Source organism: Excalfactoria chinensis, chromosome 1 (genome assembly GCF_039878825.1).
Source record: "Excalfactoria chinensis isolate bCotChi1 chromosome 1, bCotChi1.hap2, whole genome shotgun sequence".
Classification (NCBI taxonomy): domain Eukaryota; kingdom Metazoa; phylum Chordata; class Aves; order Galliformes; family Phasianidae; genus Excalfactoria; species Excalfactoria chinensis.
Genome location: NC_092825.1, coordinates 14,309,443 through 14,337,316, shown reverse-complemented (window position 1 = coordinate 14,337,316; position 27,874 = coordinate 14,309,443). Strand labels below are relative to the sequence as shown.

The following is a 27,874-nucleotide window of genomic DNA, read 5'->3' as shown; positions in this document are numbered from 1 at the left end:
TGGGCTCCCCAGTGCAAGGAAGACAGGGAACAGCTGGAAAGAGCCCTTCCTCAGAGATGAATGGGGGCCTGGAGCATCTCCCTCATGAAGAAAGGCTGAGAGACCTGGGGCTGTTCAGCAGGAAAAGAGAAAGAGGGAGAGCCATGAATACGATCAGAGGGCCAAAGCACCTCTGCTATGAAGACAGGCTGAGGGAGTGAGACTTGTTCAGCCTGGAGAAGAGGCGGTTCCCATGAGACCTCTTTGTGTCCTTCCAGTAGTTAAAAGAAGCTTATAAACAGGAGGGAAGTCAACTTCTTACACAGCCTGATAGTGGTAGGACGTGGGGGAATGGATTTAAACTAAAAGGGGAGATTTAGGCTAGATGTTAGGAGGAATCTCTATACTCAGAGGGCAGTGGGGCACTGACACAGCTGCCCAGAGAGGTTGCAAAGTCTCCATCGCTGGAGATATTCAAGACCTGTCCGGGCACCTACTTGTGCAACCTATTGAAGGGAGCCTCCTTTAGCAGGTTTGGATGTGATGATCTCTAGAGGTCCTTTCCAAGCCCTACAACTCTCTGATTCTGTCCCATGAGCAATGCTCAGCCCCTGGGCTCAATAAGGAGCAAACCCGCATGGAAGCGGTGTAGGCTATTGGTTTTTGTTCTATGGCTATCAGTCGTTCAATGTAAAAGCCATGTGCAAAATCGTCCAGATCTGAAATGGTTCCATTGCACTGCCTCACTACACGCAGCAAATCCCGCAGCAGAACTCCCCTGCCCCTCAGCTCTGGCTGGCATGACACGGCCTGCAGAGCCCTTCCTGCACCCCTAGGGAGGAGCGATAGATAAAAATGCGTGTACTCTCCAAAAACTCCCACCTTAAGTAACTAGATTAAAATAAAACCTGCAGTTAATCCAGTGCCAAACTTAAATCCACCGGATACCTCAGCACATCTAGTTATGGCACGCTGCTGTCATTTCTCTCTCTATAATTCATCCTTCTTTGACACGTGATTTCGTGCAGCTCTTCACCCGATATGAACAGCATTACTGAGAGCTCCAGGACAGGGCGGCCCTATCACATCACTCTTGATAAACTGTCAGGCTGCAAGTAGGTGTCCTGTGGCTGTTCCCCACGGCTTTGGTGCCTTGCAGTTCTAAGGCTGATGCTTTCCTGGGAGCTTCCTTCAAAGCTAGTGCTGCTGCATGGAATGGAGCCATGGAGTTACCAAGTCCGACACCAGGCAGTCCATGGGCACATTTCACCTCTGCAGGTGACCTGTGGGCATGGCTCCTTGGCTGCAGGACGTGGGTGCTGGGAGGGGGCTGTGTCAGCAGCAGCCATGGCAGCCCTTTTCTTGTAGCTGCACAGCTACCTCTAGCAAGAGCACACCGAGTAACAGCTACATCTGAACATGATGTCAGACGATGCAATAATAAAGAGAGAGCACTCTAGTATTACACAAAGCATGTGTGAAGATTTTAATTGGGACACTTATGGGAAAAATCAGATGAGGATGACATGGATCATTAACACCTGAGTAATTAATACCACGCTTTGCAAAGACCAAAGTTTCAGGAGAGATAAAAGAAACATTGGGAACATACATCATTGAGACCAAGACCCGTAACACAACCGACCAAGCACAAACCAAGAGCTGACACCAGGCATGAACGCTCTTCACCATTACCCTGCACGTGGATATGCCCCCCAAACAGCCTTGTAAATGGAATTGATTGCAGCACCAGTGAAAGACGATGGCTTTTCTCTCCACACCTACAGTAACGTTGAGTAAATATAAAAGACTTTAAGAGTCTAGATGTTCTCTGTGGTGCTCCCTGAATTGTGCTTAACTCCACCAGGCCAGCAGGTGGACACTGATCAGCGCCTCCTCCCCGTTCCCACCCCCCTCCACAGACACACTTTGCAGAAAAGAGACTATTTTAATCTGACAAAAAGGGATAAAAGGCATTCTGAGAAGACGCTCAGACAACAGAAAAGGACAGAATGCTCCGTGTAATCCAAGCCCTCAAATCAGCTGAAAAGATCTATTCATGTCAGAGCTTTACTACTGCCCAAAGTGGATGCCGTTTCAAAATTCTACACCCATTTAATAAGCCTCGCTCCCGTGTAGCTGGACTTCAATGAGTACCTTCTGTGTGGAAATACAGGACTTGCTTTTTGTGGGCTCGTTGTAATAAAGCTTTGTTGAAAGCACGGAGTGTCCTCAAAATGCACTCAGTTCTTAACACAAATAACTTGGACAGGGGCATTTGGTTCTTCCTAACGCCGCTCGTTTTGACACCTGGCATGATCCAAAATTGAATTCTTATCTGGTCCACATTAAGTTAGCTGTATAATAAGGGAGCACGTATGAATTCGGGTTTTTCTGAAGCACGACAGTGTAGGCTTCTTCCCTGCACTTGTTAAACTGAGTTGAAAGATGGAAATATGGAACTGTTTGCAAGCTCCCAGATTTGTAATTCTGGATAACAGACGTTTCAAAGCACTGTGGAGCACAGCTTAAGAATCTAGAACATTTTTTAATAAAACTCTATCTAATTAAAACAGGTACCTGTTGCTCAGCGTGCAGACAAAATGCTGCGGCGCTGAGACACCATTCGTTCCTTTCCCAGGGTTCAGTGCACACGCATACATTTACTGTACCTTACCTGGAAACAGCTGTCTTCAAGTAAGACAAAAATATTTCACTTCTGCATAAAATACAAGGTTATGATTTCACACATTATTCTTTTTGTATTAAAATTCTTGTATGTGCAACTCCTGTTACAGAACAACTCTAAGACATTCTCTTGTACACATCAGCATAAATATCATCACACACCTCAACAGCCTTGTGCCAAGTCAGCTTTTGTTTCAAAGCCATTCTGTGCTAGCAGCGAGAGTTGGGACTAGATAGTCAACCTTCAGAGTACTCGAATCCACCAAGAAGATGTTTCCCATTGTTTTTATTATTGTCAGGCAGCAAATCATCCAAACATCCTTCAATGAACAAACCCAACTGCTACGTTGCTGGTTCTACCTTGTCAATATCTTCCTTCCTGGTACCCTCCTCTCGGTTTCTGCCCTGCTGCATGGTGAACACCGATGGGCCCAGCCGCAGGATCTTCCCGCTGCCCAAGCATTCATCACCCTTGTAGAACACAGCAAACTAGGAGATGAACACAGGCAGAGCCTTTTTTAACAGCTGCAAACTACACAGCAAGCAATGCAGGATGCACAAGAGCTGCCATACAGTGAGTGCGTACATCAGTACCTGCTCTAAGCAGGCACCTCACAGTTCTCACTCACACCATGAACCCCAGTGGGACTCCTCTCAGCTCGGCTCACTTTCCTTACACTCACTCTGTTACAAACCTCTTGGTTCTCAATGTACCCCGGAGGCCCTGGGGCAAGAGAGGGTATGCATAAAACGACCGAGAGCCTCTAGTTTATAATGCATTGTGGTTTACCCTTATATTAACACTCATCCTGATTCATCTCATAATGACTTTTCATCTGTATCACTCTTGGAGCGGGTCCAGAAGAGGGCCACTAAGATGATCAGAGGGCTGGAGCACCTCTGCTATGAGGAAAGGTTGAGGGAACTGGGCTTGTTTAGCTTGGAGAAGAGAAGGCTCTGGGGAGATCTCATTGTGGCCTTCCAATATTTGAAAGGAGCATATAAACAGGAAGGGGAACGGCTGTCTACTAGGGTGGATAGTGATAGGACGAGGGGGAATGGTTTTAAACTAAAACAGGGGAGGTTTAGGTTAGAGATTAGGAGGAAGTTTTCCACCCAGAGGGTGGTGATGCACTGGAAACAGGTTGCCCAAGGAGGTTGTGGATGCCCCATCCCTGTAGGCATTCAAGTCCAGGCTGGATGTGGCAGCCTGGTCTGGTGGTTGGCAATCCTGCACATAGCAGGAGGTTGAAACAAGATGATCACTGTGGTCCTTTTCAACCCAGGCCATTCTATGATTTTGTGATGTTAGAGGTTTTGAAAGGTATCACTGTGCATTACCCCTTCTCATTATTGTTCTGGGACAATGAAACCTGCTGAATGCAGATCCTTGCTAAATGAATTTGAACGTTAAAACCACATTAAGCAGCCAATTACCAAACTAATGACTTTTAAAATCTGTTTCTTGACGACAGAAATAGGTACCCTTACCACGTATATAAGCAATTACCAGAGACTGTCCAATATGGTTCTGCAACTTGTAAGTCAGCCTCTCATGATACATGGATAACAACGGACTTAAAGCTGCAAAAAACCTCTTCATAGGATAGAGGATGAATTGCCAAAACGGAGCTGACTGCTCTCACATGGTATTTTCATGTGAAAATTATTTTGCTCCAGCTATGAACAGCACTGCCAGGTTTTACTGGTTACTTTTTTACATTAAAACCCCCAAAGTGAAAGAAAATCACTTCCAACCACTTACCTGTCCAGGAGTGAGAGCTCTTGCTGGCTTCACTAGTGTCACCCACACGCTCCCATCCTGGTTTAGAGTCAGCACACACGGCACTGAGGGAGAAAAGCCAAACAGTTCTTAGGTTCTCTCAGAAACAAAAGCAATCACTAAGTCAAACAGATCTAAGTCAACACACCAGTGCTGCAGAGAACCGTTTCATAAGGATCCAAAATATTTCAGCCATTTCTGCAAAACAACTCATAGCACTACCAGCATTTCACCAACAAAACCAAGTAAAAGAGAGAAAACAAACCCAAGTTTGATTACCCAGTGCCATCTGGTGCCGAAACCTGAAATGACACTCCATTTTATCTCTCACGAGCTCCGCAGGTGGCTCCTCTGCTATCCAGTGCACTCGATTTGTCCTCAACAGGTCTCTGAACAAAGCAGGGTGATCCGTTGATGGTGCCTTGAAACACAACATTCGTTTCATGGTGAGGTTATTTTTACCAAAGAGCCTATGGCTGTTGAGACAGAAAGCATGAAATACAGAAGAAGCATCAAGCCATAACAAAATAAAGGCAAAGCAAGTAAGAAAACAGCACTACTAGCACTTCAACAGCTCCAGGTGGAAGGTTTAATATGCTAAAGCAAACCTCATAAGCCTCAGGGCTGTCTCACTTCCTGGATATTGCCTCCAACCACATTTCTGCCTTCTTTGGGCTCAGTTTGGATGTTTACTGCCCTCCTTACACCTCTTCAGGAAGATGCTACCTCCCTGCCCTTCGACTTCTCATTGTAAAGCAATCCCATAATGGCAAACAAAACCAGGAGGACAAAAGTTATAAACTATTTCTGAATATACCCACATTACACAATTGATTTAATACACCACCTTCCTGCCTGTGCTAGCTTATTTCATGGCACTATCTCCTGTTACTGCACTGCAGTGCAGATATGTAGATTTCCAGCTACGTAGATTTGTGTCACCCTTGCATTAATTCTAGAAGGAACAAGTTTATTTCTAGTGCTACAGTGTAAGGAAGAAAATCATTCATTTGTCAAAAAAATAACGGTTCTCCAGATAATTTATATTTACAATCCAGGCTGTGCTGTGGTTCAGATATTCAGTATCTCATTTCTGGAGATGGACAACCCTCAGAACTGGGAGATTACATTCATTTTTCCTCAGGCACATAAATAAGTAGCAACACGCCATGATAATCTCGTCGGTATCAGAGTAAGAGTAACAGCTTTCAGAACAGCAAGAACACTACTAACAAAGCAGGAAAGCTGCAGAACTCCATCCATCTCCTAAGATAGTCATTAGGACATCAATGATTCACAGCATTACATTCTGCCTCAGCTTTCAAGATGACGAAGCTGTATTCGTGGCTGCTACTTCCTTTACTAGAAAGAGAAATCAGCAAAACATAGTAAACCAAGAGAGTACACATTTTGTGTACTGTGCCACAACAACACAATAAACTCTTCAGTGTTAGAAGGAAAAAGAGAGCTCAGCAGTCTGGCTGATTCATTTCATTGTTTGCCATTTGTCTGGGAAAATCTCACTGCCAAAATCTGAACCAATTCTCTGCTCACCAAAAGCCAGTTTGGACACGACGCCCCAAAGCTGCACATGCTGCACTAGCTGCTGCTTGTTTCCTCCAGTAGGAAAGCCAAGAATTCTGCCCAAGTGAGGATCGCATTCCGCACAGCAGGAGTCACGGAATGATTGCGTTAGTTATTCACAACAGTGCTAATTAACTCACCACAAAGATATCTCCAGTGCTGACATCTTTATCTACAACAAACCACGCATCCTGCTGGCCTGCCAGTCTTGCCCTCTGGCCTATTGTGTACAGGAACCAACCTAAAGAAATATGAAAGCGTAACGCTCTTAACATCCTTTAACGTTCACTTTAAAACCCAACATATATCAGAAGTGCTTCCCCAAAGCTTTATCATTAAACAAGGAATAACAACCCAAACCACCTTAGACAGGTGTGCCAATTACAAATGAAGCCAGCACCAACTTGAACGTTTGCATCCGTACCTGAAGCACACGCTTTCAAACTGATCTGTTCCCACTGCGGTATTCTTAGGGGTCGTAAAAGACAAAGAGTTCTCTCTTTCTGTTACACTTGGTGGTTTTGCCATCACTCTGCCTTACAGCCTTACCAGCTCCCCCTGCTATTTTCTGTCCCTGGAGAACATCCCACTTCCATATGCAGTCCGGGACAGGAGCTCAGTTCTGGCAGCCAGAACCACCAAGTGAGCAAAGTACACCAAAGCAGTTGCACAGCAGGGCTGTGCTGTCCCTGCTCACTGCAGGGAGCTGCACTACACTGCCTGCAGAGGTCCCTTTCAACGTCAAGGATTCTATGATTCTGTGACATCACCAAATGTGGGAAATACATCCCTGAAGTGCAAAATTTAGATACTGAAGAATTTGGAACTGAAAATCTCTCATTTTAAAAGAATTATGCGAAAAAATGGCCTCTTGGTATTAAATTAACAGTCACCAAGTACCAACTCTGATAGAAGTATCGGCTACTTTCTTGCAACACAGAACTACATCAAATAATCAGCTGCAGCTCAAGGCTCTGCATTCTGTGCAATGCAGGTTTTCCAGGAGATATTAGAATATTCCAATCAGAAGAAATCTGCAGCCTGGTTTGTAATTCCCCAAGGTTTGTCCCTCTAGCCATAAGCATTATTGCTCCATTTATCTAAAAGCAGTCATTGGGGCGTCAGCCAATTACCTTTGTGCGCTCCCATCACCTTCTTATCTTCAATGGAAACAAAGTTACCTGGCCGAGGTTCTAAATACTGTCAAAGACATAGAGATTGAAGTCACAAGGCGGCTCCAAAAAAACCTCAAGCTCTGCTGCTACATTCTCCTAGAGTCAGAAAGCGGCTTTTCAACACATCATCTCTACCAGCACAGCTCACTGCCTCTTTGCTGATGCTGCCTGAGGGAGAAGCAGGAGGGCAACTGACCAGCAGCAGCGACCACTTGTGCTTCACTCCCCCCTGCGCTCAACTACGTCACAGAATAGCAGGGTTCAGCCATTTGCCCCCCTCATATCCCAGCCACCCATCGGAGCCTGCCTGTGACTTGATGCTACAGACTGTGCACAGGTGGAGGAGCAAGCTGCTTGGTGCAGGCTGCTGGCATCAGCTTCTCAGGAACTCAGAGGGAGGTGAGCCATCAGTTCAGGAGCTGAGCAGCAGCCAGGAGCTGCCTGATATGCTGCCATAGACAGAACCAGAACATAACATGGAGAAGACCACAGAGCTATCATGACTCACCTCAAGAAGGAACTTTTCAAAGTTTCTTTCACCAATAAAGCAGACTCCCATGCTCTGAAAAGGAAATGTGGTACTGAATCCATATAAAAGCAGAGAAATACGCTGAAGAAAATATCCATTACATATCTGTGCCAGATGGATTTTTTTCCTTAGGCACTGAAAACTCTCAGGGGATGCCATGAAATGAGCAAATCTACAACATCTTCTCCAGTATCTGTAAACTATCCCTACACGGCATCAGTGAGAGCCAGGAGCGCAGTACAGAAATAAATACTGAACATATGTTCAGTAAAGACATGCATTAACAATGGTGATCACACTGCGTGTAGATTACAATCAGAAGTCTCTTTCAAATTAACATACAGAAGTGCCACATTATACAGTCACAGACTTGGAACGAAGAAAAGCTTCCCCAAACAACCAGGCCTTCCTTTTCCTTGCAGTTAATTCCTACGTTCTTCAGACAAAACATTTATGTTGGATGAATACATTTAAATCAATCATCTGCCGCAACAAAGAATGCTTTCCTTAGAGCCTCCTATCACATTCGTGCTCATCTTGGCTCTTCTGAGACACAGTGGCACATAAATTACCTGTGAACTAAAATACAGAACTAACCATGAGCATGTGAAGTGCCTGAAAGCAGGCAGACAACAATGAAACCAGTTCCCAACCTATTCTGTCATGGAAACAGCTGATTTGTCAGAGATTAAGGCTCAAAAAGATCAGAAAGTCCACTTTAGAGAGAAATACAAATCAAAAGAGCTTAAGTGTTACCATGCCTCTTTTTTCTTTAGCACGTGATGAAGGCCGTGTTCTGATGCTATCTTCCTTACGAAGCTTTTTGTTAAATCCCCCAAAGGAAAAATGGTTTTCCTCAAAGCATCTTGCGAGATCTGACTCAGAAAGAAGGTCTGGTCTTTGAAGAGGTCGGCTCCTTGAAGGAGTTTTACGGCTGCAAAGTACAGAACACAAAACGATCAACACAAAACGGTCAACACAAAACGGTCAACATAAAACGGTCAACGCATCTGCTGCCTTCAACGGTTGAACTTCCTTCAGCATTTTGTTCAACCATCAGCATTTCAGTTTGATTATTCCCAAACACAAGCAAAAGACGGTTTTTGGGCAGGGTGCACAAAATGTAATTGAGAATGTTTACTTTCTCACCACCGAAAAGATACAGAAACATTCATACATTGCCCCATCTATATTCTACTGGAAGTTTCACTGCCAAGAACATTAACAATATGAAGTGAGAGTGGGGCAGGTCTCTTCTCACTGGTGACATGTGACAGGACGAGGGGAAATGGCCTCAAGTTGCGCCAGGGCAAGTTTAGGTCGGATATTAGAAAGAACTTCTTTACAGAAAGGGTGGTTAGGTACTGGAATGGGCTCCCCAGGGAGGTGGTTGAATCGCCATCCCTGGATGTGTTTAAGAGCCGTTTGGATGTGGTACTCAGGGATATGATTTAGTGGAGGGTTTTTAGAGTTAGGGTACTGGTTAGGCTGCGGTTGTACTTGATGACCTTCAAGGTCTTTTCCAACCTGGGTAATTCTATGATTCTATGAAAGATGAAGACGGTGTTCACGTTTCATTTGAAAGACATTCACATTCCATTTGAAAGACAGAACGAATATTCAAACATTTTAGAGCACACTGTTAATTGAAAACATGCTTTCCACTGAAACCACATTGCCATACATCAGTGACTTGAACAACCAGCACAGTTATTCCCAATGGACAACCTCAGGAAAGATGTGAAAGCCAAGGCAGCTTTAATATGCCAACATTACTGTGGCAAGAGTGGTAGTTTGCAAGTTTCATTCCCTTTGGGTATTGCATTTCTCATTATACACCACACGTTTGTCTGAGTTACTTTACTGCACTATGGCCCACAGCAGTGTGTTCTGTCCCGGTATCATCCAACCTGCAATAGTGCCATGCAGAGCCATACCCAAAGCAGCAGTAACTAAGTGAGCTCACATACTAATATAACAGAACCACCGTGGTGCAGGTAGCAACTTCTGATTACATGTGGCCATAGGAAGCCAATGGGAGTGAAGAGCAAAGCCTGCTGCTGCTATATTCCCTTGGCTGATCTCTGAATCACAGTTCTAGAAATATCTGCACATGCTGCGCTCGCACCTCCCAACTGCAGTGCAGGCAGAACCTCACTCTGCCTGGGAACACCAGCCTTCCATAAGGGAATGGAGAGCTAAGGTGCAACAGTGGAATTATCGAATGAAAAAGTGTTGTGCTTTTTTTTTTTTCCCCATCAAAATAATACATGGCCCATAGAAAGCTATAAAAAATGTTACCAATTTTAACGCTTCGAAGGTCTTAAATCTAAAGCAGAACAAACATACTGAGTAATTTTTACAGGAGTCACCGAAATACTCGACAACCATCACTTGAAATCATCCTGCAGGAGACAGAAGACAGCCCCATCTCCCCAAGCTCTTCCACAATGTTGATTACTCCTGAAATAACTATTTTTACCCCTCTGCACCTGGATCAGCAAACGTACTACTCGACTGCCAGTGTAATTTTCAGTGATGCAAATCTCCTGCTTGCCCATTCGCAAGAGATTCTATAGAGGCCTTCTATAGAGGCTGGGCTTTAAGGGTGCAACATAAACTATAGTTTAAAGGTCTTTCACACCCAGGATGAGATACAAAACTACTTACTGTTTCTAACTTCAAAACGGTTTCTGAAGAGCTCTCGGGGTCTTTTCACGTGTTTCTGTTGGAAAACTTGCTCGTCCTCCAGCGAAGTTCTAGCATAATGCCCAGTAGCAATTGCATCTGCTCCTATTGAGGCATAGAAAAAGCAACACAGAGACACATACTTGAAACTCGTCATTTAAAACAGGCTTATGAACATCTATGAAAACAAAGCAGAAAGTAACGAAGAAAGAAAAGCTATGGAGAAGTCTCCCACTGATAGTAATCATACTCCTGCTGTTTAAATAACAGGCTATTTGGTGGCATGCTGAAAGCCATGTTTTTGTTCTTTGGGGACCATCCTAAGAATACAAGACATAATGCTGAGGTCAATAAGCGTCCCCGAATTAAATCTGCTCCTTACCTATTTATCAGTAAACTCAAAACCAAACGCTTCACAAGTATTGAAACGCTGCCACAGAGATTGGGAGTTCCCACTTTTTCCCTTCCGTTCCAAGACTTTGTACCCGAGCATCTCCCCGGCACACACTGAGAACTGACACACTTGGAAGCTCCTTACCGAGGTTATCCATAGCATAATGGAGAAAGTGGTTGAATTTGATATGCTTGTTACACACTATGTCGGGGTTAGGGGTCCTTCCCAGCTCATACTCCTTTAAGAGGTCACTGTAAGAGAAAGATTCACGTGTACATTAGCACTAATAACACAGAGTAACGCTCTACACGTCTGGAAGATCAGCTGTGAAAACCTGAGAGCCTCATGCTAAGCACTTCATGTAAGAATTAAAACATCTATTAAATGTAACGATGTAAAAACCAGTGCTTGGAAGCAGACTTGAAGGCACAGCCAAACAATGGCTCCCAATCTTGTACTCACAACCTTGATTTATCAAACTGCCATTCCTTCAGAGGAGACACCAGGAAAAACAAGGCCTCAGACAGCTCTTGCTGTAAGAGGTTGGTTTTGATTGATAATCCTTTAAAAAGAGACTTCAGGGAACAAACTCAAGCTCATCGACAGTAATTCAAAAGGCTTCTGCAGCAAAGCAGGACACCCCCAGCAAACTGTCTGGAAATGCCGTACTGACAAACAACGAGAAGCATCAGTTGGTTTCTGGCTCATTGATTCACCATCACTTACAGTCACCTCCCAGCCCAGCTGAGCTGTGATGCCGTTATTCATTCTCCCACACCAGGACCACATTCTTCACTGACTGCACAACTCTGTCCTCAATACAACTCACTGCAATGTGATGCCGCGCTGCTAACGCCGCATCGACCCGCCTTTCCCGCAGCACGGCGGCGCTCCGCCAACACAGCGGGCAGCGGCCGGCAGGTCCGCACCTGAACACCTCGTTCCAGTACTCCTTCACGTAGGACACCTGGTGGAACGGGATGCCCAGCTGCTGGCACACGCGGTACGCGTCCTCGCACTCCCTGTCCGCGGAACATTCGCCCTGCTCGTCCAGCGGGTCCCAGTTCTTCATGAAGACGCCCGTCACCTGGTACCCTGCCGAAGGAAGGCGATGTTGCGCAGGCGCACTGAGCTCGTAGCAGAGCGGCGCTTCAGGCCCCTCCAGGCGCCCGTTCCCGGCGCTCACCCAGAGCCCGCCCCGCCCGCACCTCGGCTCCGCAGCAGCAGCGCGGCCACAGCGCTGTCCACGCCGCCCGACACGGCGCAGGCCACGCGCCGCCCCGCCGCCAGCATCTCCCCGCAGCGGCCCGGCCCTTCCGCCAGCGGAGCCCGTTGGGGCGCACAGGAAGGGGCAGGGCTTGTCCTGCACCGCTCCTTAAAGGAACACCAACGGCTGAAACGTAACGCTTGATAAACTTTAATAAGTCAATACGTTAAGACAGCACACGCGTAGCAGGAACACCCGATCCACAACAGCTTGTTATAATTACATACTAATGCTGTGTACATTTTAATTTCATTTTACAGCCCTGTATTTAAAGTCTTCACATCATGGGAAACTCAGACAGGGAAGCATCTTTCCATGCTGGAAGGGAGAAAGTTCAAGTTAAACCTCCATATGTCAAGGCCAAACCATCCAGCAATAACGTGCTGCCTTTCTTCTCTGCAAGACGCAACCATCCCACTACTATACAGAGTGTGCTCCACCAGCATTCACAGCTAAAGAGTTCCCTGACTTCAAATAGTTTGTGTTAAAAAGCAGCTTCACATGCACTTAGCGGCCTTACCCACGTGTTCACATTTGCTAGTGAAACACTGACTGGTCTGCCTGAAGCCTGGAGCAAAAGGTTCATATTTTGTACAACAACGTGTTAAACAACCATTTTAAACTACATCCTCATTGCACAAAAGGGGATAAGGAGGAAAAGGGCACCTGTCAGAAACTAAAAATGGCTTCCAACACTGAGATTAGTCCTTTTTGGCTGAGGCCAACAGGGTTTAAATACACTGTTGTGTTTTAGCCGTGAGAAGAACGCCATAATTGGAGTGGATCAGGACCACGAGAAACACAACAGCAAGAGGATCCAGAGCAACTGGAATTCGGTTAAGTCATCTTCAGAAAAGTCTCCTTCCAGAGCCTTCCCACCTTCATTGTACAAATGCCTCTATTGCAAATACAGTAAAACTATTTTCGTCACGCATTCTCTATCCATCTTCATGCACCTTGTGAGGGAAGAGTAGGATCGGAACGCTTGCAAACTTGTTCACATCTGTGATCTTCCCAGTCAAGATCAGAACTTCAGCAGAGGGGAATCCAGGTTTTCTTTGTTTATGTCAGGACTCAGAGTGATGAGAGGAGAGCTCAAGTCAATTAACTGAAAGGAAAAATGATTATCGTTTAGCTGTTGGACAGAATTAGTAGCAACAAGCTGTTAACGTTGTTTTCTTGATTACTTTTTAGGTCTAGGATTCCTGTTACTATCCAAAGGACAGATCTAAGCACCACACAAGTGTCAGGTTCAGAGTTTTAAAGATGCAGCTTACTCTGAGACAAGCATAAGCAGCCCACAAGGTGGATGTTCCCCATGTTCACCTTAGAAGCCTTAAGTGCTTCTTTTTGGTTTCACTACTACACATATTCAAGTGACAGCATCATTCAGGCACAGCAGAGCATTTCTGGACTGTTCTGAACATGCCCCCTGAAGTCAGATTTCCGTGATCCCCTTCTGTGTTACTTCAAAAGGTCAGATATCGAATTGATCCCAAATACACCTGATGCCAATAACTACGTTCTCATAGTTACCACCACTCATCTGAGAGCATCTGGAGGGGTCCACCTTCAAGCTGCTAGTGTACAAAAAGAAAAACACTTGCTCAGAAATGCTTGTCAGACTTAAACTGGGTTCCAACATACATTATTCAGCTAAGGAAGGATTTAGGAGAGGGGTTGAACAAGAGAACCAGCATGCCTGCCCTGCACAAGACAGCATTCACTTCCTGCTTCAGGAACAGTTTAAGGCTTGAAGCAATTTTTAAGGAATGAAGTTCTCGTTCTCCAACCTCCTTCTGCTCACTCAGCTCCAGTTCGTGCACATGGATGTTAAACTCTGTGCTCTCCTTAACAGCACATTGCTATGTATTACTGTGAACATACCGAGCTGCTATGACAGTTCTTACACTAGCACAGAGCTGTCTGCAGACAGACAGCCATATCAGCCATATCAGCCACCTGTCATTTTTCTGCTAGTATATATGCGTGGCTCCCTTCCCATCCCACCCCCAATACTTAAATATAACTTACCTTTATCTGCTCTGAGAACACAGGCTTCAGAGGAATAACCTTATTCACTTCAGGGGTATTGGAAAGGTCAATCAGAGGTCTGCTTCCACATTCCAAAGGTTGTGAGAAAGAGTTTTCTGCTCCAATATCTACCAGTAATACCTTAAAAAAAAAAGCAATTAATTTTATCTTACATACAGCTCAGGTTTTATTTACAGTTTGGGTATTTTTCTTGCAGGATCACCTGCTCACAGCATTAAAAGCTTTTGTTCTGCCAACGACTCTTACCACAAATTACAACAAGGCAAAGCAAAAGATCCCTGTGACACGTGAAGTTATTTTACGGTCAAGCCAGGTTTAAAAAAAGAAGTCTTCAATATTGATGGTTGTTAAACTACAACGATCTTGCATTATTTAGCCAGTTTAAATACATGAGCAGAACTGTAGAGCTCTGGACTTCTGTTACATTTTGTCCAGTTTAATATGTGTACTAAGTAATTCTAGAACAGCATTTCATGTCTGCCAGGAGATGAGCTAATGTGGGACAAAATGATGCAGTAGCGTTGAGTAATTCACCCGCAGTTTATTCTACACCTGGATTTCTGTATATCTACAGCACCTGGGCAGCTTAAGGTCTGAACTGGTTGTTCTGAAAGCTCTCTCCTTAATGCCTGTTGTGTGCCAGCTTTCAAAAGGAAGCCAATAGATCCACAGGAAAGAGGGGAAACATTCAGTGGATGAAGTATGTGACAGTTAACTCACTGCCAGGTGAGATTCGGGATTTAATCCTTAAGCACTGTACATAGACTTACATTGCTGCTAGGCAACTCAATTTCTCTAAAACAGTGCATTTCTTTTCCCCCTAAAGGACCTCATGGTCGTGAGAGAATTGCCCTTGATAATGCTTTCCTAACTGAATCCACAAGAATTCTGCAGTGCTTACCTAGAAGTGGAAGTTCAATATGAAATCTGCAAGTATGACCATTCAGCTTTGATAGAGGAATAAACAGTGGGAGCACAGGGCAGGTGGTCATTGCTATAAACAGGCACTAGGGGGTGCATGCATAGAGCTAACCATTTTAACTACACACACTGAACTGCTTTCTCTAGGCTTGACTTCATTTCTTTTCACGTAGTTAGTTCTGTACAAATATGGATTCTCTTCTCTTACCTCCTTAGTTTGTCTCTCCTCAGCCAGCTCATTCTGTACTTCAGCCTCTTTTAATTTGTCTTCTATTATTTCTGTCACAGCTTTTTCTGGTGAGAAGTCAAGCATAAGAGGCTGCACAGGGGGAGGAGATGGATCATCTTCTGAAGATGATGACCGTGTCTCTTTTACCTGCTCAGAACTAGGCAGAAGAACACAAGCAGTGAGCACTTCAATCAGCAGCAACTACTATTAAAGACAGGTAAGACAAAGTCAAAACGTTCCACCAAAACTCGGTGCCCTAACTTCATTTTCTCCTTATTTTCTTTATCCTAAGTTTTGGACTTCACATGTTTCAGATCCAAAAGCATGCTGACTTCATGAAAAATACAAACAATTAACGCTCTAATTTTTAGCCTACATATATATGCAATTAAATGAGGTAATGGCTCTAAAGATTTCATCCTATGAAATGCCTATGTTGACACATACATTCTGCCTAAACTTCACACATGGGTTTTCTGGCAAAGAATTGTAATCTAATCCGCATAATAAAGTAATTTTAGAGACAGTGGGTTGGTTTCACTCAGAGAAAAGACTATTTGGGGCATTTAGGCTAAGTAACATAACAGAAGATATTCACTAGCAATGCATCATTCGTGCTATAAGTTTTTATCTCTCCAGCCCTGAATGAATCCTGTATATGCACCTGTGAGAAGATGCAGGACTGTGGCGTGAAGGCAGCAACATTATCCTTGCAGAAATTAGATGGGTAGTTAGGAGTAGCATAGAAATCTCTCCCTTTGTACAAGCCATTGTTTCAAATGAAAGATAAACCACCTCAAAACACAATATTGAAATCCTTGACTTTTTGTCTGAGGCTTCAGAGTAATATTACAAAAGCACTGGCAACCACAAGGAGCAAAACTGAGTTTTATTTAACCAGCTACTGCTCTTTAAAAAGCAACAGCAAATTAACACCAGCTACAATTATCTGAAACCAGATTATCAGATACAAGTTTTAAGTTGCTCAGTAGCTCAACTAATTCAGATGCTTCCTGGGAGATTAGAGTTCTTTAATGTTAATATTGACTGATCTTAAGGCTGACTGTATTTTACTAATTGCAAGATATATACATCTACATCAAGTCTGTACTGTATCTAAATGTTCAGGTGTTCTACTCTAAAGGTTTGGAAAAGATCCTTGAGAACTGGAAGTCATTGTATTTCATCTAGAAGCAGTTTAGCTACTGCATTGATTTCATGTCTCCATTTCACTGGAGAGCAGGGGTGTTCCTCCTTACCCAGCTGGGAGAGTCGTTCTGGTAGAAAAGCTGGAACTTTGGCGAACAGATTCAATGCGTGGAGAAAATGCTGTTCTTGGTGTGGTTTTAGGAGTTGCTGCTGGAAATCCTGAGATACGACGGACAGGTGTAGGCAAGGCAGACCGTTTCAAGCTGGCAGGAGTCATGGAGACAGGCCTCTCATGAGGAATCTGAAATATCCCATCTTCTGAAGCTTTCAGGGGTGTGCTGACTGCCATGGCACTAAGCAGAGGTACACAAACAAGCCAAAAGTTCTTAGAAAGTTTATTCAGTTTTATGAGATAATAGGAATCAGTTAACCTTTGGTCAATAACTGAAAGGCGATCATCAAGAAGTCAATAGCTATGGCAAAGCAAGGGTTTTACTTCAAAAATAAATGTTAAGAATAACTCTAGTTAAGCCCTACAAAGGCGGTCCTCCTTCTGAAGTGTTCTGGATGTACAGCTCCCCCCCGCGCCCCAAATCAGTTCAGAAGTTATTAACACAGCCTGACCTGGAGGATCTTAAGGGACTAGAGGAGCTTGCCTTTAAAGAAGTTAGAGCTTTTGGAGGCTGTTGCTACAAGTACCCACGTTACATTCCAAGAAGTACATTCCATTTGGTCCTACCTTCCAACTTTGCCACAAAATGTTAATCCAAGAGATGGTGTTGCTTTTGTTGATGACTTGTTTGGCGTTATATCTAAAGAGAAATGCTTTGTTAACAGTTATCCACATTCATGTTTAATTTTCAGAACTACAAATACCTTTCCATTAGAACACTTGTTCCTATCAGGTGGTAGATAGAAGTGTGATGAAAGCCAGCAAGCACTAAAGAAACATTTGATTTTGTAAGTCAAATCAGCAGAGGACAGGCTACATTAAGCATATGCTTACCTCCAGCTTTCACTGGAACCTGAGTTTGACCTGCAGGAACTGACAGAAGTCTAGCCCTGGGCTTCAGGCACAGGTTTCCTTTAGTTGTACTTCCATCTTTATTTTGTTGACTTAGCTTCTGCAGACTGGGGAGAGACCTCAGCCTCTGAATTCCACTGCCTTCAGGCTCAGATGGCACTGTTAGTGCAGAAGCTGAAGATTTAGCTGAGCTTGCTGCACTAGATATTTTGGGAGTACTAGCTAATCTCGCTTGCTTGCTGGATCTTTCAGTATTGACAGTCTGCAGAGATGACACTCTGGTTGGTCTGGCCAGAGACAGTCTGTTTGTACTAGATGAAGGTTTAGAGCCACTCACACCAGCTTTCGAAGTTGCATTCGATTTCCCTGAAATAGAAAGCTAAGTTTCATTTCTGCATCATTGTTTATTGCTAAGTTTGATTAATCAAAATAATTAAACCTTGCACAGAACAGCATTTTACAGCATTTAAATTAATTAGGAAACAACTTAAGGCTGAGATCAAAAAACCTACTCCCTAAACACTCAAGCAATGATATCAGCTTTAGAAATCCTCCTCACCAACTATCTGAACTATAAATTAGTGCAGTTAAGTAAAAGAAGGAATCAAGGAATGCCAAAATAGCTTGCAATCTAAGTTACATTTTCAGCATGTTCGCCCACCAGAGTTGGGATTGTTCCCTTCGATATTTTCCACTCCAGTGCTTGTTTAAGTTACACCAATTAACACCACAGGCTGAACTGCACCATAAGAGCTTTTCTCAGTTGCCGGTATGGTTTTTACTTGTAGTCTGTCTATTACTTTCAATAATAGGACAAATATTGACAACTTATACTTCCTGTTATATAAAAATTCTTACTAAGCGTTAACTTCTGATAGAAACCTTATTATCTGCCCAGAAACAAAGTACACGATAAGAATTTGCCATAGCTTGGAATCGTTAGATCTACAAGACCTGTGGTGTTTATATCTGCTAAGTGTTTTTAGGATGTTTTTTTTCCCACTAAAACATTCAAACCCACAGGACAGGAGTTGCTTATCTACTTTAAAACTGATTTGTAGGTCAAACCTTTAGTAAGAGCACTTACCATTTTTTGCTATGGGAGAAATGGGTAGACTTGAGTTCAGACTTGAGCTCACACTGGAAACTGATGATGAAGAAGATGAAGTACTTTTCCTTGCGAGACCACTGGCAACACCAGGAAGTTTCAGATGTGTTTTTTTTAAACCAGGCTGAGTCACAGAACATGGACAAAAGTGGGATTTAGTATGTGACTTTGCTATGCTTCTGCTTGGCATTACAGTCATGTATGACTGTCTGAGAAATTCCTTTTCCTTAAGTTACAGGTTAGAAAACAGGATCCCTTGGAAATGGTTCACTATATCTGGGTATCATACAGAACTGAAATAGGAGATCTCTGAAGTAGGCTGTTACTTTTATTCCTGCCACAAACCTGAGTATAGACTTAAAACCAACTCCTTTATCTTCATATTAGGATTATACAGGAGAGGTTTAGGTTGGATATTAGGAGGAAGTTTTTCCACACAGAGGGTGATGACACTCTGGAACAGGTTGCCCAAGGAGGCTGTGGATGCCCCATCCCTGGAGGCATTCAAGGCCAGGCTGGATGTGGCTTTGGGTAGCCTGGTCTGGTGGCTGGTGACCCTGCACATAGCAGGGCGGAAAGGGTGGGGGGGCTTGAAACTAGATGATCATTGTGGTCCTTTTCAACCCAGGCCATTCTATAATTCTATTAAATTAAATAGATACCACAACACCATGCTACTTTTCAGGACTGTAGGGTTATGCAGATGCGTGAGGTTAGACAGTTAGCTTCAGGTAAAACTGATATCGTGTTTAGTTGTTAGTATGCTACTGCCACCCTCAGAAAGACAAGCTAGATGACAACCAATCCCCATAAGTGCAAACAAGCCAAACACCTGTTCTACTGGCTTCTCAGTCTCCTGCTGCATACCTCATGCCTTCTTCCTACACCACCTGCACAACTCTCAAGGCAACTACAGCAGTACATTGAAAACAAGTATAAAGCAGTACTGCAGCAGAGTTTTGCAGAGCTAAGTAGGTGCCTACAGCTCCAAAACAACTTAATCTATGTTCATGCATGTTATGGCAGCCTTTTTCCTATGGTATTTGTTTCTTACCTAGACTTGCCACTCACATATCTGCAGCTAAGAAAACATTAAAGACAGCAACTACAGCACAGGGACTACTTTTCCTCAAACCTATTGCATGCAAAAATGGAGCTTTAAATTATAATGTGAACTATACTGCCTTTTCTAGAAGATCACAAGGATTGCTGTCATGTTAAGAATGCTTGTCATTACCTTATTTGGTGCAGGAAGGACTTTTTTGTCCTGCACTGAGGAACTGCCACTGAGTGAAGACTCAAAGACATCTGAAGCAGCACTTGATTTATCCGAAATTAGATCTTCAGATGATCCCACGCTGGTAGAGTCTATTTTTGTAGAAATACTAGCCCGTTTCCCTGGTTTGGCCTGCAAATTCCAATGCAACATTTTAAAAGCTATTTTCCTGTATACCACATTAAAGCTTTTGTTCATGCTGATTTTGTTAAGAAACTGAGTCAGCAGTCAATAAAGAAGCCTTAGCCTCTAAGCCAATATAGTTTAAGTTGCTTTCTGAGTACATTTGCTAAACATTACAAAAGGCTTGAACACATGGGAGAAAGCAACTGAAGGACAGTTCTGATCAGCACATTTCTTATAATCATGTGCTGTAATAGTTGTTCTTCACAACTATGAGATCTCCATTTAATGCACTCTTCTGCTTTACTCTGAACTTGCAACGGATGAGCCACTACAATAGCAGAGTACATCATCTGAAGTGCCTGTTTAGACTGCTATAGTGGAATACAATTTAGCTGTGAAAGCTTTAAGTCTGTAATTTTTCTTAGAGCACCTGAAACCAAAGGTGAAATTGTCCATTTTCTACCAGTAAGTGATCACAAAGAGCCAATATCCCACTTTCAATAAGATCTGGATTACATAATGGAACCTAAAATTATATGGTATAGAATAATAAAATCTCAGGGATGTTCTAGAGGCTGGATTTGTAAGCACAAAGGCCACTAACAAACAGCTGCTTCCTTGCAACTTTAATTTGCTATTTTCCTAGATTTCTATTTTCAGTTAATCTTGTTGCCACATCCTAAACCTTAACGCTGCTAATCAGTGCTTTCCATGATTGGAGAGGAGGTACAGACAGATGATAACTCAGAACTAGGAAGATCTTCCTGTCATATCAAAACAATTGTGCTTTTTCCCTTTAGCTCCTTTAACAAGCATTAAAAGCACACAAACTCTTTTTTGCACAGTAAGAAAAATCAGAAAACTCCAAATCCAATCCAGTATTTAAACAACAGCAGCCAGGAATGATGGCATTTCCAAAACAAGAGAATGACAAGTTTGCCAGCAGTTACTCTGTGTTGTCATAATAAGTAAAACCAGTTGCCTGCTAAATCATCATATCCGCCCCACTTTTCTTTTTTAATGCAGAACTTTTCCTTCCTGAACGTTTTAAGAAGCAGAGAAGCTTCAAAACATTAAAGCTCCCTTATAAAACTAGTACACAGATTAAACATTTCTGCAACAAAGATCTTTTAAGGAAAGGTTTAAGGAAAACAGTGTTACACAGAGGATGTACCTTTTCTACTGTCAATGTACAGCTTTTCCCAAGAGCAGATGAAAGCTTTGGCATTAGCAGTTTGCCAGTTGCTTTCTTGGCTTTTTCCTTAGTTTTCTGTTCCTGTGTCAGAGGTGAGCTGATGATTTCTGCAGGAGTCGACTGAATTTTAACAGGGCTTCTGTCTGCAGGAACATGAAGAATGTGCGTCGTGTCACCTGACAGAAGTTTATCTGATTCCTTCTGAAAAGGCAGCAGCATACAGGCAGGGCTATCTCCCACACAGTACGTCTCCCTCTTAACAGCCCGGGGACTTTTCTCTATGTGGCAGCTTTTCAGTATTTTCATTTTTGACTTCAAATCCTCCACAAATTGTTCATTGATCTCATCTCCATTTTCTTCTGACTGGCTTATTTTATTCTCTTTATTCTTACTTTTGCTTTCTATCCGCAGTGCTAACAAATGAGCTTCCTTGAAGATCTCCACAAACTTATCTCCCGTAAGTGGGCTCCACGTGAGTTTATCATCAGAATTGGGCGCCCTCTTTTTTTCAGCACTTTTCGCTTCAACATTGACAGCGATACATTTTTCTTTGTGTCCCAGAGATCCAATAAAGACTTCATCCTCACTTCCGCTGTGAAGAAAAATAAGTCAGTCAGAAGCTTACTTTATCTGCATTGTAAAAGGTGCATTTATTTACCCGCTTACATTGACATACCTTGCTGGAGAGAGTGAAAGATCAAAATCAAACTTTTCATCAGCCAGAAGAGGAAACTCTGAAACGACAACAGCTTCATTAGGATTTTGTCACAGTAGAGATTGGCAATAAAAATGACTACATTATGTTTTCATAACTCAGTGAATCCGAGACCAGACAGCACACTTAGCTGTCTGGTTAGAGACACTGATTTCTTTGACCTTCAGCAGGCTTTTATTACTCTACAGGTGCAGCTGTATGATCAGGATTTTGATAGACACCCAAATACCATGAAAGACCTAAACAGCAAATTCTAAACATCCCTAACAGAAACAGGGAATCAGAGGTGGGAAAAGGTTAAAAGATTATCAACAGTCTCAAGGCAGAAGTGAGACTATGCAAGCAAGAACTGGATGAATGGCAGTGATCTTAACAGTCATTTCCTTTCTAGTTGATGCCAGTTTACATCATTAACAAAAGTTTGTGAAATAAATTAGCTTTCCTTTTAACCAATGTATGCAGTAAATATTAACTGAATCAGCAGCAAGCAAGGAAAAGAGAGATGTTCAGGTTAGATATGCAGGAGAGAGGCTGCTGACTTCATGTCATCACCTGCATTAATACCAGAGCTCCACAACGTCTTAAGGACACCCAAGCATGAGTCTAGTACCAGCATTGCACCCAAAGAAAAGTACACAGAACAGAATACACAGCAGATGAGGGAGGTCCAGCAGTCTGAACGGTCCCCACTTTCAATGCGGGATACACCACACAGAGGACCTCCAGCATCTTCTCCACCTACCATCCATGCAAGCACCCAGTTTCTCTTCCAGCACACGCCCGGAGCGATGCAATGCCATTTCTCTTCCCTCCTCCATAGCCTCTGGAAACACAGTTAGTGACGCGGTAAGGCTAAAACACAGTGATTAGCTCACAGATTATCTGTCACTGCCCGGCAGGAAGGAGGGAAAGGCTCAGCCTGCAGAGCCCTGTGCGCAGCAACAGATCTCACCGTGTGCTCTTAAAACGAGGCACTGAGCCCGGCCTAACCCAGCTCCTCACGGCACACTCCGCCCTACCACCACACGCCCTGAGCTCACGCGAGCCCCGCCGGCAGGTTAATCCTCTCGCTCCGGTCAGGCGTTCTGCCTGCGGAGCTCCCGCAGACCCGGCCCCAAACGAAAGGCCTCGGAGGCCGCAGCGCCACTCACCTCTACGGAGCCGCCGAGAGCGAGGCAGCCCCCCGCAGCCGGCTGCGCGTTTGAAATCGCGCCTCGCTCACGTGACGCGTGAGGCGCGCTCTCATTGGCAGGTTCGAACGATACTCCTTTCCCGCGGGGCGTTGTGGGGTTTGTAGTCGGCCGGCGCCCCACAACGGCCGCGCGGCCCTGTGAGGGAGGAGCGGCACGGCGGGAAGCTGGGCGGATTAAACGTGCTGGGTTGGGCCGGTACAACGGGCCAATCTTCAATATCCAAATAGTAATATATCTTCCAGCTTCTGTTTGTTTGTTTTTTGTTTTCTCTCAGGGTTTTATAACTATTCCCTTTGGTATTTTCCTCACGAGTCCCCGAATTACTGTCACAATTCTCAGTAACCTCACCTGCTACAGTAACACTTACTTCTCACTTAGCTATTAGACATGAAGGGCGGACGCACCTCTATGGAAGCTTACATTCACATCCTGCCCCTGTAGTTGAAGCACATCCATGTAAAAGGAAACGGAGCCTCGACTCAGTTTACATTAAACTCTTACAGACCTGATGAGCTCAAATAGCTCTTGTTACGAGCACTATTTATGGCAAAGTTTTAAGGTAGATAAGAGTGTTTGTAAACAAGCTCAGTCTTAAGTTTCAAAGTATTTAAACGTGTAAACATTTACTTTATATTGTTAGTTTCCGGTAACAAACTTTAGCTCAGAGTGTACATGAGATCCCAAAACATACCTGGGCATTATTAATAGTTTTAATAAAACTAAAAGAACCAAATATGAATTATATAAAAATACAAATGCCATAAGAAAGAAAGACAAAAGCCTTTACTCGGACCAGAAGTACGAGTTTAGCTTTAACAGCAAATACATGTGACAATAAGTTTAAAGCAATACTCAAATAAGTAATAACTTTGCTCGTCTAGCAGTTTAAAGATGTTGCATGAAGACATTCACATTTCATTTTGGGAAAGAAGGACTTCTACCTAAATTACAAATGTTAATACTATGTATTCTTGTGTCCTACAAATGCTTGCTGCACTACTGCATTTAGCACATCAAACCATCACAAACCCAACTAATCATGTAACGTATAGCTTTCTGGAGAACTTCTGCATTGGCACAGTATCTCATTAATTAAGGCTCCGAGTGGCTTAGACAGCTTAGTTATTAACCATAAGTATCCAAATGTTTTTGTGCTGATATGCTGTTTATTGACTGCCCACTGAGATATGATTGTGTCATAAAAATAATCAGGTTTTTAAAGAAAACACCTTTTTTTTTAATAAAAATATCTGACTATTAGTGTGCATTTAAGTGATGGCGGCTTGAAATTTCATTCCAGGCAAGTTAAACCCAATTACAACTGTAGAAAGGAACTAAGTTTTATGCAAAAAATAGCCTGTGATCTAATGGAACACTGTAACTTACAGCTCATCCTGCATGTTTCATCACCAACACCCTCCATCTGTGCCTCACTTCTGTTGCTATGAATTTGGCAGCATTTTAGCGGCTAGGCACTGTTTATAAAGAAGGGATCCCAGCAGCTATAAGAAGTCAGTCTCTGGGATTACTCATCACTTGCCTTGTGAGCTGCTTCAGGTAATTTTGTGAAGAGCTGTGACTAAATTATCTCTAGAAGACCAGTAATTCAAGAATGCTGATGGGGACATACTAAGCACCCTCAGACTGGCATTGGTCAAACTGATGAGCTTGGGAGAAAGATTCTTTGTGTTGGCACAGAGCGAAGATTTTCCTCTCTTGTGAAAGGACGTGGGGATAAAAAAAGGACAACTTCATCTCTGCAAGAAGAAATCTGATTCATTGCGGACTCAATCAGCAAGATAACATGAATGTTTCCAGGAGGTAAGCTGCACACACTGCATTCCCCTCAGGCAAATAGAGACAGGAAAGCAAAATGTTGACAGGGAAAATATTCAGCTTTCAGTCTTAACATGCTGTTGCCAGATAATCATGAGCTATGTTACTTGATGTGTGCTTACATAAGACAGAAGGCAGCCCTTGTCCCAGTGCTGATGATAAATGCGTATTTCTTATTCTAAAAATACTTTCTGTAAAATCTCAGCTGCTGAACCCATCTTTACTGATGAATTACCTTTGCAGAATGCATTCCTAGACTTTCATTTTTAAAAGTCAGTTCTGACAGCTTCCTTCCAACTGTGCAAAAGTATCATTTGTGCTTAAAACCTCTTTACATTCAAGCTGTATATTCCATAACATTTTCCTTGGTAACCCCTACTCTTTTTTTGATAATAACAGCAGAAAACATGTATGAACCAGAGCTTTAATACATCTGATAGTTTTCAGAGCCTTTTCTAAGAACTATGAAATTCACAAGCTGATAGATCTCCTTTCAGTATTTCAATTCAGGTGGATTTGTGGGCATTCAACATTTTTCTCTCTTCAAAAAAGGAAGCAGCCTCACTAGGGCTGAGCAGGCAATTGTTCAGTTGGGATAACAGTGACTGGAGGTCTCTTACTATAATGTAGCTCTTTCAAACCACCTGGGGAAGGTGGTAAAGCTATGTAAAATGTTCACACAGAGAAATATGGAGATACTGCTTACTTCTGACCGGTATCTCCAGTTAAAGAATACCTTGCCACAGACCACCGAAATCGAAATACACTGCCAGAGCAGAATGGGAAAGTGTCATTGCATGTGTTGCTCTTATTTCCATAAATTAAAGATTATGATTTTTTAAAATATATTTAACCCTGTTACCCTCAGAATACATCACATACATAGGCTGAGGGAGCTGAGCTTGTTCAGCCTGGAGAAAAGAAGGCTGTGGGGTGACCTCATTGCAGCCTTCCAGTACCTAAAGGGAGCCTGTAAATAGCAGGGGAGTCAACTCTTTGAAAGGGTAGATAACAGCAGGACAAGGGGAAATGGTTTTAAGTTGAAGGAGGGAAGATTTAGGTTGGATATCAGAGGAAAGTTCTTTAAAATGAGAGTGGTGAGGTGCTGGAATGGGCTGCCCAGAGAGGCTGTGGATGCCCCGTCCCTGGAGGTGTTCAAGGCCAGATTGGATGGGGCCCTGGGCAGCCTGGTCTAGTATTAAATGTGGAGGTTGGAGCCCTGCCTGTGGCAGGCGGGTTGGAGCTTAATGATCCTTGAGGTCCCTTCCAACCCAAGCCATTCTATGATTCTATTATAATACTGCAAAATGTAAAGGTATGTTTTCACTCATAAAACCGACCTGTATCAACAGTAGAGAATAAGAGCACCGTACATCCTCTCAGAAGCCTATATGCAGTCTCTCCGCCTGTCAGTGTGAGAGATATACCAAATGGCTGGTAAATGTTCTGCGTTTCCAATTATGGAAATGACATTATTAGCCTCATTGAGTTTGAAGAGCTCTTTCCCAAATCTAGTCTATGATTTAATACATACTCTGAGCTTCATTATAAACACCATAGAACTATTAATAAACAGAATAATTTTTATCTTAGTCTTGTTTTTTGTTATGGCAGGATACATTCTCTCCGAGCTCACAGGCAGAAAACCAATGCCAGCACACATGAGAACTGGCACAGTACCTCTGCATTCAAGCAACAGCATGGAGATGAGCTTGCTACAGTCCTTACACTGTACACAGTAATTGTCATGGTCCTTCTAATGGCAATCTGGGGAGCCTGGGCAAGAAAGGATTCATATGTATAGCAACAGTCTGCTCTCCCTGTTAAATATTAAAACATATATATTTGTACCGATTATTTGTACCCAGGAGGTACAACAAATGGTACCCGTGTATTATAGCTTACTTGAAACCGCTTCAACCATGGTTACTTGGGAACTGAACCTTTGAAGACATTCAATAGGCAAAGTACAGAATGTGACTGTGAATAAGGTAACATAAAACTGCACTGTAAACATGTTTGTATTACCATTTGCATGTCTAATTTTAAGCACAACATGCTTGCAGGAACAAAGTTTCAACTAATGTTTTTATCTGTCAATCTTCTGTATATCTACGCAGCTTTCCGTTTTTTGTCTTACGTTGTCCATTCTCTACCTCTGCTAATATTACCGTGGTAAAACATACTGTATATATATAAACAAGCAACTGATCTGTCACGTCACAACATAGGAACAAAGCAGAAACAGCTATCCTGCAGGCCAAGAAGGACCTCTGAAGAAGTCAAATACTCATCTCAGTGGCTGAAAAGAGTTTGACAATGGGTCGTGCATCTGCGTTTGTTTAACTTCTTGTAACACATTTGTGAACTCAGGAATAAACCCACCAAATACATTGTATTTGTAAGCATCTTTTGTTGTAGGGCCATCTGGCCATCTTTGCACAGTGCAGTACCAAAAAAGACGTATCTGTGTCACCTCTAAACAGACCACCGTGGAATCAGTATTCCTGTGTCTATGCAGCTCTGACTGAATTGCAGGATTCAGGTAAAACCTCCTCTTTGGGTAAATCACTTCATTGTGGTTTATAATGAGAGCAAAGCTTTGGTCACACATCCTCAAGAACAGGTCAAGCAGAAATATGAAAATAGAAGCTTAGTGTATTAAAAACGTAGCCATAGACCATATGGGGCCTGGTTGCATGTACTGTATATAGAATATTAAGCTACATACTTGACTTTTACAACCACCCATTTCACATGTACAAACTGGAGAAAAATTAGTCTCGATTGCTTGCGCTGCTGTTTTTGTAACAGTTGCCTTTCGAAGTAGCCACGGATAAATCAGGAGAAATCGCGCGGATGTGGAGGCAGCCTATGCTCTGCTTCCCTCTTTCCTTGATGAACGTGTGCGTCCCTTTCATGTCGCTGTTGAATTTGCCATATGACAGAAGGTACATCTC

At 43.2% G+C, this 27,874-nt stretch overlaps 2 protein-coding genes across 8 annotated transcripts; both read right to left on the bottom strand.

Moving 5' to 3' along the window:
* Nucleotides 1-1,444: 1,444 nt before the first annotated feature.
* On the bottom strand, nucleotides 1,445-12,157 carry TRMU (tRNA mitochondrial 2-thiouridylase). Its single transcript, XM_072326499.1, has 11 exons — nucleotides 12,029-12,157; nucleotides 11,750-11,915; nucleotides 10,965-11,071; nucleotides 10,409-10,531; nucleotides 8,500-8,672; nucleotides 7,718-7,771; nucleotides 7,168-7,234; nucleotides 6,175-6,275; nucleotides 4,730-4,871; nucleotides 4,433-4,515; nucleotides 1,445-3,156 (listed from the first exon to the last, which is right to left on the bottom strand). The coding sequence occupies exons 1-11, from the start codon at nucleotides 12,111-12,113 to the stop codon at nucleotides 3,010-3,012; spliced, it is 1,248 nt and encodes a 415-aa protein (XP_072182600.1). The 5' UTR covers nucleotides 12,114-12,157; the 3' UTR covers nucleotides 1,445-3,009.
* A 65-nt stretch (nucleotides 12,158-12,222) lies between these two features.
* Nucleotides 12,223-23,172, bottom strand: GTSE1 (G2 and S-phase expressed 1). 7 transcript variants are annotated; one of them, XM_072342167.1, is made up of 13 exons: nucleotides 23,037-23,172; nucleotides 22,629-22,708; nucleotides 21,847-21,911; nucleotides 21,150-21,762; nucleotides 19,811-19,981; nucleotides 18,553-18,697; nucleotides 17,448-17,831; nucleotides 17,181-17,253; nucleotides 16,552-16,794; nucleotides 15,272-15,449; nucleotides 14,122-14,262; nucleotides 13,624-13,667; nucleotides 12,229-13,195 (listed from the first exon to the last, which is right to left on the bottom strand). In XM_072342167.1, the coding sequence occupies exons 2-13, from the start codon at nucleotides 22,701-22,703 to the stop codon at nucleotides 13,192-13,194; spliced, it is 2,136 nt and encodes a 711-aa protein (XP_072198268.1). In that variant the 5' UTR covers nucleotides 22,704-22,708; nucleotides 23,037-23,172; the 3' UTR covers nucleotides 12,229-13,191. The 7 variants fall into 7 exon arrangements, with proteins under 7 accessions (XP_072198259.1, XP_072198231.1, XP_072198245.1 ...); XM_072342176.1 differs by having other exon boundaries at nucleotides 13,624-13,664; XM_072342158.1 differs by lacking the exon at nucleotides 13,624-13,667 and having other exon boundaries at nucleotides 12,223-13,195; nucleotides 21,847-21,904; nucleotides 22,628-22,708.
* Nucleotides 23,173-27,874: the final 4,702 nt, after the last annotated feature.

Coding starts and splice junctions, on each gene's coding strand:
- GTSE1 (XM_072342130.1), bottom strand. CDS start 22,703: ATGGAGGAGGGAAGAGAAATGGCATTGCATCGCTCCGGGCGTGTGCTG. Junction 19,982..21,149: donor GTACATTGACAGTAGAAAAG/GTACATCCTCTG, acceptor TGGAATTTGCAG/GCCAAACCAGGGAAACGGGC. Junction 13,196..14,121: donor TGTTCTCAGAGCAGATAAAG/GTAAGTTATATT, acceptor TTTTCCTTTCAG/TTAATTGACTTGAGCTCTCC.
- TRMU (XM_072326499.1), bottom strand. CDS start 12,113: ATGCTGGCGGCGGGGCGGCGCGTGGCCTGCGCCGTGTCGGGCGGCGTG. Junction 11,072..11,749: donor TACTGGAACGAGGTGTTCAG/GTGCGGACCTGC, acceptor TTTCTCTTACAG/TGACCTCTTAAAGGAGTATG. Junction 7,235..7,717: donor TTGAAAAGTTCCTTCTTGAG/GTGAGTCATGAT, acceptor TGTCTTTGACAG/TATTTAGAACCTCGGCCAGG.